Below are 15,696 nucleotides of genomic sequence, written 5' to 3'. Positions count from 1 at the left end.
CAGCCCTGCAGCCACGCTGCCTCTGGCTCCCGCTCTGCGTGCGAGACTCGAACCCGGGCTACCGGCAAACCCTTCCCCCCCTCACGGCAAATCACCTGGACTTCACCCGCGTATCGTGCCCCGCTCTCGTTGCAGAACGCCTGGCTGTGGAAACACAGATAACAGCCGTGATTAAAGGGTGTGAGCTGGTACTGAGGTGGTTTTATTTTCCACATGCCTTTCATTATAGTTCTGAACTACGAGGGCACACACGCACAGAAATGCTTGCTCACACACTCACGCACGCAGCAGAAATTTCGAATGCCAGCTTAATGGCGCTCAGCACATGGCAGCATGGGAAAACAACTTCGTGTTACACCGACAGCCTCGGCCAATCACAGCCGCTTGTTTACGTCCATATAATATCACAACAGAAACGGCAGATTCAACAGTATTAGTAATTCGATCAGATGATACTTTCCTCCAAGACATGTTACAATGTTGAGCTATTTACTATGTTTCACGCATTTAAACAGCTTGGGAACTTGTACTAGAGAGAATCAGGGTGGTTCAAGATTGCCCAGCAGAAAGTGTGAGTTGAGCCTGGGTTCTTCAAGTGCAGGTGGCAGCTCTAATCGCTACGCCATCTGCTGCCCGTATACATTTAAGTACAGTATGTGACAGTCGTGGTCAGAGATGAATTTCCTCTCTTACCTGAGCGACGAGGAAAGGGAGACGGCGCGCACAGATATGTGGTTGGGAAAGGTGTTGTTCAACTGCGAGGAGATCCAGAGAGAAGAGTCACACCAACAGCACGTGTGTTTCACTGCAGTGACAACAGCGTCCCCTGATAGCCCCGAGCACATGGCAGCACTGTCATCATGCCCCTCATCGAGGCTCCCGCTCGCCTTACCCAGTGGTACGTCGCCGTCTTGGCGGTTGTCACGTTCACTGCGCCTCCGCTCCCGTGGACTATGCCAATCTGCATCTGAATTTTATAGAAAGCCCACGCTAAAACAAACAGATATCATCTAGTTAGCTGACAAAGGTCACTTTTTGTAATAATCCCATCAATAAGGGCAATAAATGTGCACGAAAATTAATGCAAAATCATTTGAAGTAATCTGTAAAGCATTACTTTATTATGAAATGTATGTATTTAGAGTGTGGGGGGAAACCAGAGCACCCAGAGAAAACCCATGCGAACGCCAGGAGAACCTGCAATTTCCACGCAGGTTGAGTCGGATTCGAACCCACATCCGGAACCTACAGCTCAGGGCACGTCGCGGAAAATCGAATACTGTCCTTCGAGTGAGAGGGTGCTTCCGTGTGTGTGCGCGCGTGTGCCGATCACCCCTGTCTCTGGACAGCATCTTGCGACGCTGTAAAGGAGAGGAGAGCGGGGGCGAGGACAGGAGATGAGGTGAGGATGAGCTTTTCTCACCACACGTCAAGTTGGCGTCCGGCAAGGGGCGACATCCACGGACGTCCCAGCTGCAGGCGTCCCAGCGCACTACATCCCCCTCCACGCAGTAGGCGTCCGACATCTCCCGGGGTCCGCGCTCATGCCCCCAAACGCGGAAATGGGAGATCTCCCCCATGAAGTTATTTCCTGTCTCCAAGCTGAAGTTCTCGCCCACATACCCATGGGAGGCACCGAGGGTGAGGGTCCCGCCTCCTGCCAGCTCTGGGTCTGTCTTGTTGACCCTGACCCCCAGGACGCCGCTTCCGTTGACGAAGAGCTGGAGCCGACGGTTCTTCCCAGACCAGGTGAGACAGAGCGAGTACCACTGATCCAACGGCAGCTCGACCGAAGCCTCGTGCTCCTCCCCCAGCAGCCAGGCCCGCAGCACCTTCCGGGACCCGGCCAGGCCCAGCTCGATCCGCGACGCCCCGGGCAGCTTGTACACGAAGGCAGTCCATTGCGGCGTGTTGATCCTCCTCCGCAGCGCCACGCACACGCTGAGCTCCTGCAGGGCCGGCAGGGGGCGGTCTGCAGCCAGCTGCCAGTAGCCCATGTTACACAGACCCTCAACAAACATGGCCTTGCTGCCCCAGAGGCTGGAGCTGGGGCAGGCTGGGGAGCACAAACACACACATTCGTACACATCCGCACACACGCACACACACGTAGACAAGCATTAACAATAAATACATGTGCAAAATTAGGCAGGCGAATGAACTTAGACACATGATGTTCAGTTAGAACATTACTGAGGTCCATGAAGATCATGATGAATCGTGATGTTCTCATCGTCTCATACTAGATACTGTTCATTCATTCATTCATTCATCAGTAACCACTTCCCCAGTGCAGGATCACAGTGGTCCAGAGACCATCTCAGAGGCAAAGTGCATGAGGCAAGGGACACTGCGGATGGGACACCAGTCAATCACAGATTAAATATCTTATAAATACAATATGGTAAAGGATGTCTTTGGACACTTGGGGGTCCCACATACAGGAGATCCAAAATAAAAGCCCAGAGGTTTTCAGTTCTGGCTCCACTGTGGTGTAATGATCTCACCATGTCCCTCAGAGCTGCTGAATCCCTCTCAACGTGAAAGAAGGGTCTCAAAACACATCTCTTTCAGACTCGCTTCTCTCCTGATCTATTCCATAAAATTGCATTGCATAATATGATAAAAAAAACTTGCACTCCCTATTAATTCTATACGCAGCTATATGATCATTGCATACTGGTTAATTGGCGTTGTTGGACTAAACGACTGTACTTTGAGAATCGCAGCAGGTTCTATGTCTTTCCACCTGTTGGTGAAATGTGCTTTTGTTTTCTCTGAGCTGTACAGCAGTGTTGGAGAAAAGAATGTGCTAAATAAGTAAATGTAAAAGAGAGCCTCGTACCTGGGTCCAGGACAAGCGCTGCCGCCATTGCGAAGATGCAGGCAGCGAAGGCGCAGGTGCTCCCAAGAGCTTTCATCACCTTCAAACACGCAACACACCTACTAAAAAGATGAATACAAGCCTTACAGTCTAAGGTTGCTTAGGAGAAAGAATTCTTCTGGATTAATAGTAATAATAATAATTATTATTGTAATAATAGTAATCACGTTCATGCAAATGAATACAAACAAGCTGTGAGAAGAACCTCAAGAAGATCACGAAAACCAATAATCTCCAATGCATCCGCAAGAGATCCTCGTGTTCAGCAAAGTATCGTTGCTGTTTTAATTCCCTCAGACTGGCGGCAGGCAGTGATGGAGCACGATGTCATCTGCACGTCTCAGGGAGCCTCCGCTGTCCAGCGCTGCTCAGGTCCCTCGTTTTCCACTCGGGTTATTCATTAAACATAATAATGATGAGCTGCTGCCTGTCCAAACATTGTTTCCCCGCAATATATTAAACTCCAATTACACGTTTGCTGGGGGTGATGGCATATAGGGATGCTCCCTCATTGGCTGTGTTGACATCATCCGGTGGACCTCTTTTACTGAACTTCACCCAATCTGTAGCTCTTCCAGACCAGACTTCGGAAACTGTTTTCTTCACTGGCCTATCTGTGCGTAGCAATGTTTTCAGCTGTTTATGTATTTAATATCTGTTACACAAAATCAGTGTTATGCACCACCCTTCTCAGTGCCCATTTACATATTTATCAGACACTTTCTCCAAAGCAACTTTCACTGAACTCTATGTAGTGTTATCAGCCCATACACCTTATTCACCATGGTGACTTACACTGCTAGGTACACTACTTACACTGGGTCACTCATCAGTGGAACACACACACTCTCTCTGTCACTCACACACTATGGGGGAACCTGAACAGCATGTCTTTGGAGTGTGGGAGGAAACCAGAGCACCTGGAGGAAACCCACACAGGGACAAGGAGAACATGCAAACTCCACACAGACTGAGTGGGGATTGAGCCCACACCCTTTTGTACCACCCAGGCCCTGTAAGGCAGCAATGCTACTCACTGTACCACCATGCCCCTTGTCCTTGATGCTGACAGTGTCACTTGAAGAGTTTAGTCCGCAAGCACAAACCTAAGGCTGTCAAGGATCTAGAAATGTTCCGCCTGGAGAAGTGGTCCAAGAACCCCTCAGAAGTGTCCTCCGACCGTGTCACACTTCACAGGAAGAAGCTCACTGCTGCTGTCCTCTCGAGGCGAGGCCTCACCAAATATTAATTGTAGGGGTGCCAATAATTTTGAAATGTATGTTTTGCAGAAAAGAACTTCACCGTTTGGGAAATTGTTCTGTGTTGTGTTATGAAAATATATGGTTTCTCCATATCTTTCAGGCCACAACATGACTCATTGTATGTTTATTCTATACATTAATTTTTTACATATTAATTAAGGGTGCCAACACATTGAGTTGACTGTCATGATGGATGGATGGATGGATCTTCCCATGATAAATAATGCATCACTGGCAGACACTGAATTTTTCTGGCTGCACCCACCTGCATTTCTCGATCATAGTCTGGCGACTTAGGAACAATGGGCTCGTCATATATGAATCTTGGTGCCTACTCCTGGGAATCGGGTTGAGTCAACGCACTGTTCTTCTCCACCTCCACCCACGGTATTAACTTCAGTGCATATCTGTAAGTCCCACAGCTCTTTTTCCAAGACACAGGATCCCAGTACCGGTGCTGGAGAAGGTTTCTTTAATAATTCAACAGTATCAGTGCTGGGAAAGGCGACAGCGACATTAATTCAGTGTAAATTGAAAACCCCCACACATGTGGGACTTGCAGGATCTGTAATGGACACCACTTGCCCTAAGGGTCCTCATGGAAAATTTGTCACCTCCTGTCAAAGACACTGAGATCACTGCTTGGCCCGAAAACAGGTATAATACTACACGCCATGGTCAACCAACCTTCATTCGGTGGTTTCTGGGAAAATATCATAATGTAAAGCTGTGACAATCAGTAAATATAATGTATTACGGAGCAGGTAGAAGCACAGTGGTTAGAGCTGCTGTTCTGTGAACAGAAAACTAGGGTTTCAATCCCACACCCACTGCAACAGCCCTAAGAAAAGTACCTAGTCTGGATTGCTACAGTAAAAATTACCCTGCTCTATAACTGGGTAAATATTGTAAGCAGCCTAGTGTATAAACCTGCCATTAAAAGCCACTTTAAAGAAAAGGTAAATTATAACAATTACGGCATCTAAGAATTCTGTTACCTACACTCTCCTGCCCATCATTGATTTGTGCACAAAATCAATCATAAAACAAGCATATATCAAATAATTGTAATGATGGTTTATGATAATGGGAGATACACTGTAAAAGTGAAGATCTTTTGGAATATCAGTGAAAGTTATGTTTAATAGGGTTTGTCTGTTAATCACATGTTTAAATGACCTCATCCATACATGTGCAAGACAGCCTGATGTTTCATGTCAGTGAAGAATGGGGGGGGAGCTCTGTGTGCCATCATTTGCTCATGGAACGGCTTTGCACAGACAATTACCAGCATGAGAAAGTGGACAGTTTTTGTAAATGGAGACTAATCTGAGAAATAATAATAAAAAGCAGCACTGTGGGTGGTGCAGTGGCACAGTGAGTAGAACTGTGTGGTGCGAGAGGTTGTGGGTTTGATCCCTGCTCAGTCTGTGTGGAGTTTGCATGTTCTCCCCGAGTCTATGTCTAGGTGCTCTGGTTTCCTCCCAAAGATATGCTGTTCAGGTTCCCCACAGTGTGTGAGTGACAGAGAGCGTGTGTTCCAGTGATGTATGGATGAGTGACCCAGTGTAAGTAGTCTACCTAGCAGTGTAAGTCACCATGGTGAATAAGGTGTGTGGGCTCATAACACTACATAGTATCTATTGTAAGTCTCTTTAGAAAGAAGCATCTGCTAAGTGAATAAAAATGTTTGTCTCAGACAGCTTCAACACAAATTTAAAAACAAAAATGCTGGTGGTGAAATGGTGATCCATTTGAGCTTGTTTCATCACCGCTGATTGCCTCGTTTGGTTAATCACAAAAGAAAGATGGATGTGATTTTGTTAGTCTTACAAAACATCTGTTAGCAGGATGGACAGTGACAGTGTTCAGAGTGGGTTGATCGCCCCCTGTCGGCTGTCATTTGAATTGCAATAAACCCCCGTTGTTCACATACAAATACATGCGCTCCACTCTCATTCTTTGAAAAAATAACATAAAAAAATAGATTTTAGGCTTCATCCGCTCATCCTTTAAAATATACAAACGCAAGAATTCTGTAATGTCCAATATAAATGAATGACTAATTAATCACATTATTAATAATTGGAGGGGTGCGGTGGCGCAGTGGGTTGGACCGCAGTCCTGCTCTCTAGTGAGTCTGGGGTTCGAGTCCCGCTTGAGGTGCCTTGCGATGGACTGGCGTCCCGTCCTGGGTGTGTCCCCTCCCCCTCTGGCCTTACGCCCTGTGTTACCGGGTAGGCTCCGGTTCCCCGTGACCCCGTAAGGGACAAGCGGTTCTGAAAATGTGTGTGTGTGTGTGTGTATTAATAATTGGTGGGCATTAGAAACACCTCATTGTATTGTATTTCCTTTATTTCACATTCATTGTTTAGGAGGGGGATGCGGTGGCGCAGTGGGTTGGACCACAGTCCTACTCTCCGGTGGGTCTGGGGTTCGAGTCCCGCTTGGGGTGCCTTGCGACGGACTGGCGTCCTGTCCTGGGTGTGTCCCCTCCCCCTCCGGCCTTACGCCCTGTGTTACTGGGTAGGCTCCGGTTCCCCGCGACCCTGTATGGGACAAGCGGTTCTGGAAATGTGTATTTAGGAGACACTTTACGCCAAAGGGACTTCTAATGAACTCTATGCAGTGTTATGAGCACCTCATTCACCAAAGGTGACTTACACTGCTGGATACACTACTTACACTGGGTCACTCATCCATACATCAGTGGAATACACACACTGTCTCTGTCACTCACACACCATGGGTGAACCTGAACAGCAGGTCTGTGGAGTGTGGGAGGAAACCAGAGCACCCAGAGGGGACCCACACAGACACAGGGAGAACATGCAAACGCCACAGAAACTGAGCAGGGATCAAGCCCACATCCTCTCCCACCACCCAGGTGCTGTGCGACAGCAGCGCTACTCGCTGTGCCACCATGCCGTCCAAGGTTTTGCGCCATTAGAAACTGTGATGTAGTTCTTGCATATATTTAACACTTACACAAAGCAATTTTCTTATTTTTTGGCAATTGTTACAACTGCTTGTCCCAAGCAGGGTTGCAGCAAGGCGGAGTCTAACCTGGCAACACAGAGCGCAAGGCCAAAGTGAGAGGGGACACAACCGGGACGGGACGCAAGTCTGCCGCAAGGCACCCCAAGCAGGGCTCGAACCCCAGACCCACCAGAGAGCGGGACCCAGCCAAACCTGCTGCGCCATTGCACCCCTCCAAAAAATTACGCAGGAAAGTTCAATTTCTCCTGAACTACACTCTACATTTACATTTTACATGTATTCATTTGGGGGTGTGGTGGCGCAGTGGGTTGGACCGGGTCCTGCTCTTGGGGGGTCTAGGGTTCAAGTCCTGCTTGGGGTGCCTTGCGATGGACTGGTGTCCTGTCCTGGGTGTGTCCCCTCCTCCTCCTGGGTTGCTGGGTTAGGCTCTGATTCCCTGTGACCCTGTATGGGACAAGCAGTTCAGAAAGTGTGTGTGTGTGTGTGTGTGTGTGTGTGTTCATTTGGCAGACAATTTTCTCCAGAACGATGTACATCGCAGAGAGAAATACAATGTGTGCATTACAGAAAGAGAGATTTGGATGCAGACACATGATTCTAAAATACAACTAATCTGATACATTCAACCTCATGGACCAATGTACATCACACAATTTGCTGCATGAAATGTTTATCCAGTTCAGGTAAAGTGGTAAATATGTCCCATTATTACCCACCTCTGCAAGTTACCAGGTATCTATAGAACAGAGATGTCTGTTTTTCTGCACAAATTAATATTTTAATAAAGCGTAATGAGGAGGCCAACCAATGCGAAGAGAGAACGGAGCTGATGCGGTTGCCAAGGTAAACAGAGCACTGCAGTTGCCAAGATACACAACGTGAGAACTCTTAACGCTTTGACATGGAGGAAAACAGCCCTTTTTATTTGTTCAGAAAAAAATGTTAGTTAAGAGGGTCACAAATATCTAATAAATCATTAGCTATTAAATAGTCTATAAAATCTAGTAAGCAAGATGGCGTAATTTTTCAATCTCAAACATAAAAAACTCTAGGACTATATTTAAATTCTTACACATGTACAGTAAATCCATCCTTTTGCACAGATGCGTTGGTTCCAGTCAAGTAGCGCCTGGACGCTGAGTGAGGTGTGATTAGTTTAGTTTTGCGCTCCTCATTCAAACACACTCAGCCCTTCAGCGAAATTGCCAGAGGAAAACCCATGTTGATCATGTCGATCATGTCATTGATCATGTTGACCAGGTAAATCTTTCCATACTCTAAGCTTGGATAAGTGCGTTAGCGGAAACAAATTCAAAATTGGACCTTGAGGGTCTTCTCCTTGTTTGCTTTTTGGAGAAAGGAGCTGGGTGACATTCAGCCCCTGGAGTTCAGGACTCACAAAACTGACTCTGCTTCCGTGTTTCTACTACACATGCGATTTCCTCTAGAGCAACATATGGAATTTGTCATTACGCACCTATCATGTCACATGAGAAAGGCTGATCTTATGAAATAACCACACACACACATTTTCAGAACCGCTTGTCCCATACGGGGTCGTGGCGAACCGGAGCCTAACCCGGCAACACAGGGCGTAAGGCCGGAGGGGGAGGGGACGCACCCAGGACGGGACGCCAGTCCGTCGCAAGGCACCCCAAGCGGGACTTGAACCCCAGACCCACTGGAGAGCAGGACCTGGTCCAACCCACTGCACCACCTTGCCCCCCATGAAATAACCATTTTGCGGTAAAACTAAGGGACACGGGGGTTCACATACTTTCGAGCAGCACTGTATCTCCTGCTCATTTCGAGTAAAATAAATAAAACAATTATATCATGAATTGTGGGGTGTGTGAGGTCCCTGTAGTTTTCCGTTCTCTTTTCTGCACAATGGCGCCATTCAGCAGTTCGCGTGTACCAGGTAGGACACCCCGCCCCACCCAGTGCCCCAAAGCCCCCACTTCCCGCCGGGTTTCCCTGCGCGCGGAAACACGAGAAGTGTGCCGATGACGTTGCCAAGCAGGTGCGCTGGCGCAGCCGGTGACGTCACGGCCACGTACACCCGCGTCATCGCTTTGGCAGAAGCCCTGGAGGAGGGAGGAGCTGCCAGGTGGTTGTTCGGGGGAAGACCACCCCACCCCCACCGCTGCTGAGCGCACGGAGAGAGAGAAAGAGAGGAAAGGCGGTATCGTCCAGCCAGGTGGGGGACTCCACCTGCAGCCCAGGTGAGGATCCTGGAAGGTCCACGAGCAGGAAGACGGCACTTGAACCGCACAGGTAGGACTTGTTTCTCACCTCCTGCCCCCCGATACCAACAGCATGATCATGTAGCTGTGATATGAAAAATGTGGCAGAAGAATGAATTTGGGAAGAGTGACTCTCTGACTGCTTAGGTTTGGCCCATTTAATTATTTTTAAAAAATGTTTTAAAGTTTTTACATGTTTACAAAACTTTACATGTTTTTGTGTCTCAATTCATTTTTTTCTCCATTACTTAATATCCCTGGAATTTTACATTTTTATTGACTTAACGCAATAATCTTATTGTATATGCATGGAGGATTTTGCTCCAGCCAGCTTTCTAATTCTGTGAAAAAAATAAACAGTATGTTGTATTAATTTTTAGGAAAAGTGAGTTTGATAGGAGTTTTGAAAGTACCAGTTCTTGCAGAGGAATGAGCTAGAAACACATTGGGTTTGGTCCTGGGTGTGGATGTAAATTATCATGAGTTGCTGTTGATCCTCACTTTAATCCATCAATAAATGAATTCACCTGCGGGACATTGTCACACAAATACGACTTAAAAGTCAAAATAGACAATAAATCTATCACTTAAGTAATTGATACTCCAGGGCGTTTCAACATGTGTGCTCAGAGATGGTTTAGGGTGAAGCACATGGGCATTTCATCTCAGTTGAGGCATTGGCAGCAAGTGTCCGGCAGGTATTGTCCTGGGTACCACTGAAGGATCAAGTCACTACTCCTGCTGTAGAGCCCTTGACCAAGGTACTTACCCCAGATTGTTACAGTAAAATACGCTACATAAAAGTTCATTCAGTAGTCTGTGGCTGGAACTATCTGACAGTTTTACAGAGGATTTTCTGTACTTTTACAACATTCTCACTGGAGGAGGACTAGACTTGCACACCATTCATCACTTTTTTGGTCTAATGAGTCAAACGGATTTCCTTTTACCTTTTACCGGTGTAGGCTGTTGGTCCATGGGTCCAGGTGCATTTTCTCTTCTCCTCATGGTGAGTAATAATCACTGCCTTGTTGTAAATTTCACTGTGTTTTTCTCCAATTTAAATAGTCATTTTTTTTAAAACGTGCCCCTTAGTTGCGCTATGCGCAGAGTGCGATTGACCTCAGTTGCACCCAGGACCAGTTCCTCCATGTCAATGGTAGCTGTGTGGACTGCCCCACCTGTGGACCGGGCCAGCAGCTCTCAGAGGTGACTGCCCCCGCCGAAAAGCCTACAGGGAGTCCGCTGTCCAACTCCCAGCATCATCAACCAATCATGATCACTCACTCATCCGCATGTCTGGGTTTGCCAGACCCACATGACCTAAGGACTGTAGGCATTTCCACAGCAGCCTGTTTAATCCTCTTTGTTCAGTTATGATTCACATTTATTGTTGCTGTCATGTGCAAATGCACATTTACATGTGTTGTACAAACATTAAAATAAAGTATATATATCATGTTATATATGTGTCGACAGTATTACACATAACAGCCCTAAAGCTCCCTTTTACTCTGCTGCGTTACCTTTTACACACCCATCATGCTTCCTGTTACTGCACCGTGTGTTAGTCTCGTTTTACTCATAACCACACGGAAATCTTACCAGTAATAATGTTTGATATTGCATGCAAATTGTGCCTGTTATGCCCCGCCCACTTAAGGATTGTGGCTATGGCGACGGGGGAGGGGGCCACTGCGAGCCATGTGGGGAGGCGGAGTTCAGCGCGGAGACGGGGTTGGCACCCTGCTGGCAGTGCACCCAGTGTGCCCTGCTGAACCGTGAGGAGAGGGCATCCTGCACCCCCACCAGCAACGCGGAATGCGGCGGCTGCCTGAAGGGGTGAGTGGGAGGAGCCAATGCCCGATTAGCCACACCCACTATGGGAATTGAAGCTGACAGACTCAGATTGATTCAGTCTGGATTATGTTGTCCCACCAGGCCACCTCAGGTCAGTGCCCCTTACGAGGGACCTCAGTAGGTAGTGTGGCGCTAACGTCCAATAGTTACAGAACATACCATGGTGTCCCAATGTGTCTGCACAGGTTCTATGAGCTCAAGAGGAAGAACGGGGTGATCGAGCCTCTGTGCATGCCCTGCCTCGGCCCCTCTGGGGGACTCCGAAGGGACTGCCTACCCCCTGGACCCAGTGCAGGTAGTGGTTGGAACTGCTGCCCTACACCCATAGGACTCCTTCAAATCCCACCCCCTGCTGATACAGTAAAAATGTGTAAATCATAAATATCTTAGCACTGTAAATCGCTCTGGGAAAAAGCATGAGCTAAATAAACAAATATAAAGGTCAGTGCATTAAATCCCTCGTGCCTTTGTGGCATTCATTTAAAGTATATCCGTATGATTTCTGAATACACCTGTCTCTCGTGATCTGCAGGACTGGCTCCGACCATTTCCAGAACAAGGCCAAAGGAAGATTCTAGAAGTATGCAGTCTCATATTTACACTCTAAACTTGTATAATTCAGAAGCATCGTGTTTATAACTGCGTCAGCTGACGAGTGTTGTTTCCGTTTTTTTGACCTGGGATGGATCCAGCCCCTGTTTCTGTGGCGGTGATCGGTTCAGCGTCCGCTGCCTCCGCCTTCTTCCTGGTGTTGTTTCTGTGGGTGTTGCTGCTGACAGCGGAGAGACTAAGTGAGTCTGCAAGTCTGAAATATGCAACTCTCCAAGTTCACCGCATTTGATATTAGATTTTGTCCGCTGTGGAGGATATAGATTTTTAAAGTGTCTTTCTTGAGCTGTTTATGCTGCCACCCTGAGTGCAAATACACCTTACAGAGGAGATTCTGTGCTTGTATTGGGGGACAACCTAGAAAACCCAGAAATCCATCCAAAAATCCTTTGCTGTTAAGTTCCAGGAGGCTGCGTGTGTTATTTGGTCCTAGCCACGGATGTTCTCCCTCTTCTGGGTCAGATCGCAGAATCAAACTTTCTCTGGGCTGGAGCGGGATGAGTGTTGAATCCCTGCGATCGCTTCTCCCAGGTGCCACATCTTCTGCTTCACCCTGTGGCACAACCACTGCAGAGGAGCAACATGCACAGCAGACTGACAGCACGGACAAAACGCCAAGGTACAGTTTGGCTTGTATGATTAGTGCCTGCAGGGAACACAAGGAAAGGGTAGTGTCTGTGAACCCTTGTACAGTCAGAAGACCAGATTTTTATGCATCTGGGAGAGAGGAGACAACAAGGAAAAGGGAGAGAGGAAATGTACCTTGCAGGTTAAATCGCAGTCCATTCCCTCCCACAGGTGCCCCGTGGTCGTAGAGAAAAATGCTCACCCCCCTTCAATCGTCATCAATGTCACAACAAACATCAAGCCTGCCGGTCAAAGCAGGGGCGGAGACTGTGAGTGGGAGGAGCCTGAGGAGACCCAACCTTCCCTACAGGAGGTAGAGTAGAGAAGGTGCTAATAAGATGATTTGCCCTGTAAAATCAAAGTAATCTGGCTACAGGCATCATCATCATCATCATCATCATCATCATCAACACCTTCCACCTCTCCTGGAGCATAGGCCGCCAACAAAGGCTCTCCAGACATCTCTGTCCTGTGCTTAACGTTCCAAGTACCGATCTTGAGTGTCTTGGATGAAATAAGAGGTGTCAGCCTAGTGGCTTCCAGAGTTATCCAGCTTTCACCATCAGGCAGCATATGTTATCTTGGGGAAGATCCATCCTCTCCAAAAGCTGAGATGTTTTGAAGACTCCTTGTTGGCATTTCTGTAGCTGGCGAGGTTTTTACAGTGTGGGGTAGTTTGCCCCACGCCCAACCCTCCTCCTTTCTCAGCCGGGCTTGGGATCGTCCATGGCGGAGTTCTGGCTACAGTGGGACAACCTTAATGGGGCCGTGTCAACGGTGCTGTCACTTTATGTGCTGCCTATAAGATCCGCTTGCTATCTTTACTTTCTCCTCCACCCCACAGATGGAGATGAAGCTGCAGGAGATCTGCGCCATGGCTGCAGGTGCGTTCCCTTCCTGCAGACACTGCTCAGCTCTATATGTTCAGTCATTGAAAACATAGCCTAGGAGGGAGAGTGGGGACAGGGCCTTACCTGCTCCAAGGTATGCGCCAACAGGCCCCAAAGCGGGTGGTCTTTAAACACCTGGATTTGCGATGAAGACGTTCAAGTCATGAGGAGGAAGTTTAGTTACCCAAGAGCAAGGAACTGAATGAGAATGGCAGATATATGTCCCCTTTAACTGCAACGGTAAATTGGTGAGGATAAAAGCTTAGGCCAAGCAAATAAACGGGACAATGGGAATGTGAACAGAAAAGTGGGACTTGTTACTTTCCACGTTGATAAGGGCGCAAGCTGAAGCCTGTAACTGGATGGTGGAGCGGTCAGTGGATGTCCCATGCTGTCTGTGCGTACAGGTCAAACCCTGGAGGAGCTGGATTACGACACGGTGCACGACCTCTCCCTGCTGCTGGACGCAGGGGGCCGCGGTGGAGCCGTGCAAAGGTTGGGTCACGCCTTGGGGGTCCCAGCTGAGGTCCTCAGCAACCTGCACGGCTTCCAGGAGCTCTTCCGCTACCTGCGCACCTCCACCTACACGCTCTTACCGCAGCTGGCCCAGGCGGTCGCCACGCTGCACCGCCCCGATGTGGTGGCCAGGATGCATCGGAGCCTGTTGACGCGGCGCTCAGGGGCCAGTGGCACTCGGGCCCGGGAATCAGGGCTGCACTGATCCACGGGAACGGCCTGGTGCGGCTACGCAGCTCTCTGACACCCATCCTGCCGTAAGAAATCAGGGGCAAAACTGTGGCGAGTGCCACCAAGAAAGAAACACCACGGTGTGTTCAGGGAGATCCTTTTACACACCCCTTTGTCCGAACAGTCCCGATGCAATTCCTTCACCCTGGATTTAAGCATTATGTCAGGAAGAAAATACATAGGGGTAGCGCAGGGGTATCTGATGTGAGTTGTGGGTTCGTGTCCGAGCTGCGTCCGCTCCGGTGGGGGGCGTGTCTCCGTGCCCCCTAGATTACCACATGACTTAGTGTCTTAGCTGTGATTTTATATCTCACCGGGACAGCTTGTTTGCTGAAGTGTGCCAGAGCAGTGGCCCTTAATGGTCACCGAATGTTATAAGTGGAAGCCGATTGTTTGATTCTTGTTTCCAAAGCGATAGACAGCATGCCGAGGTGCACTATGTCTCCTCAAACCCTTGTATCAGTGAGCCCCCCCGCTGCTGAACCCTTTCTGAGTGTTAAATAACACTGTGACCCCTGCATTATTCAGCCCAGTGTAACTGAGCCCAGAACAAGGTGAGCACTAATGTGTCGGCCATTAAAAATGAACGAGGAGGCTCGAGTTGGGGGGGTGTGAAGGGGCGATATGGGCTGGCAACGAAAACACGGAGGCGTGCGATGAGGTGGAGAGCTCAGTTCTTATTGGAAGTGGCGCTAAGGGGTCTTAACTGCTGCAATGCAGTCTCTCCTTGCTAACCCCCCCCAACACCCAGGCTTGCTCGCCCCTGTAAATATGTACGGTAAACGGTAACAATGAACGCGGTCCCCATCTGTCTCAGAGCAAGCAGACATGTTCACATCTTTGACAACAGCATCGCTAGTCGTTCAGTTCCCCAAATGCAATGCTCTCTCTTTTACTGCTATTACTGTTATTTTTGTTGCTATTATTTAGCCAGCATCTTATTGCATGATGATGGAAGAAAGAACATGGGGGAGAAAATAAAAATTTGTATGGTGACTTGGGTGGGGGAGGGGGTGCATTTGTGCAGAGGATTAAGGTGAATGGAGGGCAGCATAATTTGTAATAAAGATGAATTACCATCCATGGAGACTTTATGGTCACCCGTATGTAACACACATACACACACTAGTGCCATCCCACTGACTTGTAATACAACGTGTTTCAAAACCAGTTTCTGTGAAGTATTTTTTTTTTTACTTTTGTAGGGATAACCAGCTGAATTAAAGGGGGAAACAAACAGGCTGAAGGCAGTGTTTGTGTGTACATACGTATATGCGCACCCTGTGTTTGCACACACCGAGTGTATAAGGGGTGTTTTCTCATGTTGGTTTTCATGCTGTACGGTATGGAGTGTGACTGCGACTGTGTGAGACGGCCGTTTGCGTGTTTGTACCGCTGCCACAACGGGTCGAGTGGTCTGTGAAATCTTTCGAAGTGTTAAAAAGGGGCCCAAGGCTGTTCTCCTCCAAGGCCGCAGCCATAGCAGCAAGTTCTCCAGTGCAAATGAGGGAAACAACGAAAGGCATTTATTTATTACATTCTCTCTGCGCTGCTTGTGACACTTTTTTTTT

The 15,696-nt window shown here is 48.2% G+C and overlaps 2 protein-coding genes across 2 annotated transcripts; both read left to right on the top strand.

Annotated features, from left to right (window-relative positions):
* Positions 1 to 10,079: 10,079 nt before the first annotated feature.
* LOC108922952 (tumor necrosis factor receptor superfamily member 27-like) lies at positions 10,080 to 11,891 on the top strand. Its single transcript, XM_018733366.1, has 6 exons — positions 10,080 to 10,153; positions 10,358 to 10,401; positions 10,488 to 10,601; positions 11,056 to 11,234; positions 11,438 to 11,547; positions 11,785 to 11,891. The coding sequence occupies exons 2-6, from the start codon at positions 10,369 to 10,371 to the stop codon at positions 11,889 to 11,891; spliced, it is 543 nt and encodes a 180-aa protein (XP_018588882.1). The 5' UTR covers positions 10,080 to 10,153; positions 10,358 to 10,368.
* An 88-nt stretch (positions 11,892 to 11,979) lies between these two features.
* On the top strand, positions 11,980 to 15,235 carry LOC108922953 (uncharacterized). The gene is made up of 5 exons (XM_018733367.2): positions 11,980 to 12,043; positions 12,324 to 12,480; positions 12,660 to 12,801; positions 13,333 to 13,372; positions 13,786 to 15,235. The coding sequence occupies exons 2-5, from the start codon at positions 12,359 to 12,361 to the stop codon at positions 14,097 to 14,099; spliced, it is 618 nt and encodes a 205-aa protein (XP_018588883.1). The 5' UTR covers positions 11,980 to 12,043; positions 12,324 to 12,358; the 3' UTR covers positions 14,100 to 15,235.
* Positions 15,236 to 15,696: the final 461 nt, after the last annotated feature.

The sequence above is a fragment of the Scleropages formosus genome, chromosome 13, assembly GCF_900964775.1.
Source record: "Scleropages formosus chromosome 13, fSclFor1.1, whole genome shotgun sequence".
In the NCBI taxonomy this organism is placed as follows: Eukaryota; Metazoa; Chordata; class Actinopteri; order Osteoglossiformes; family Osteoglossidae; genus Scleropages; species Scleropages formosus.
This window is presented reverse-complemented; position numbering and strand designations above follow the sequence as displayed.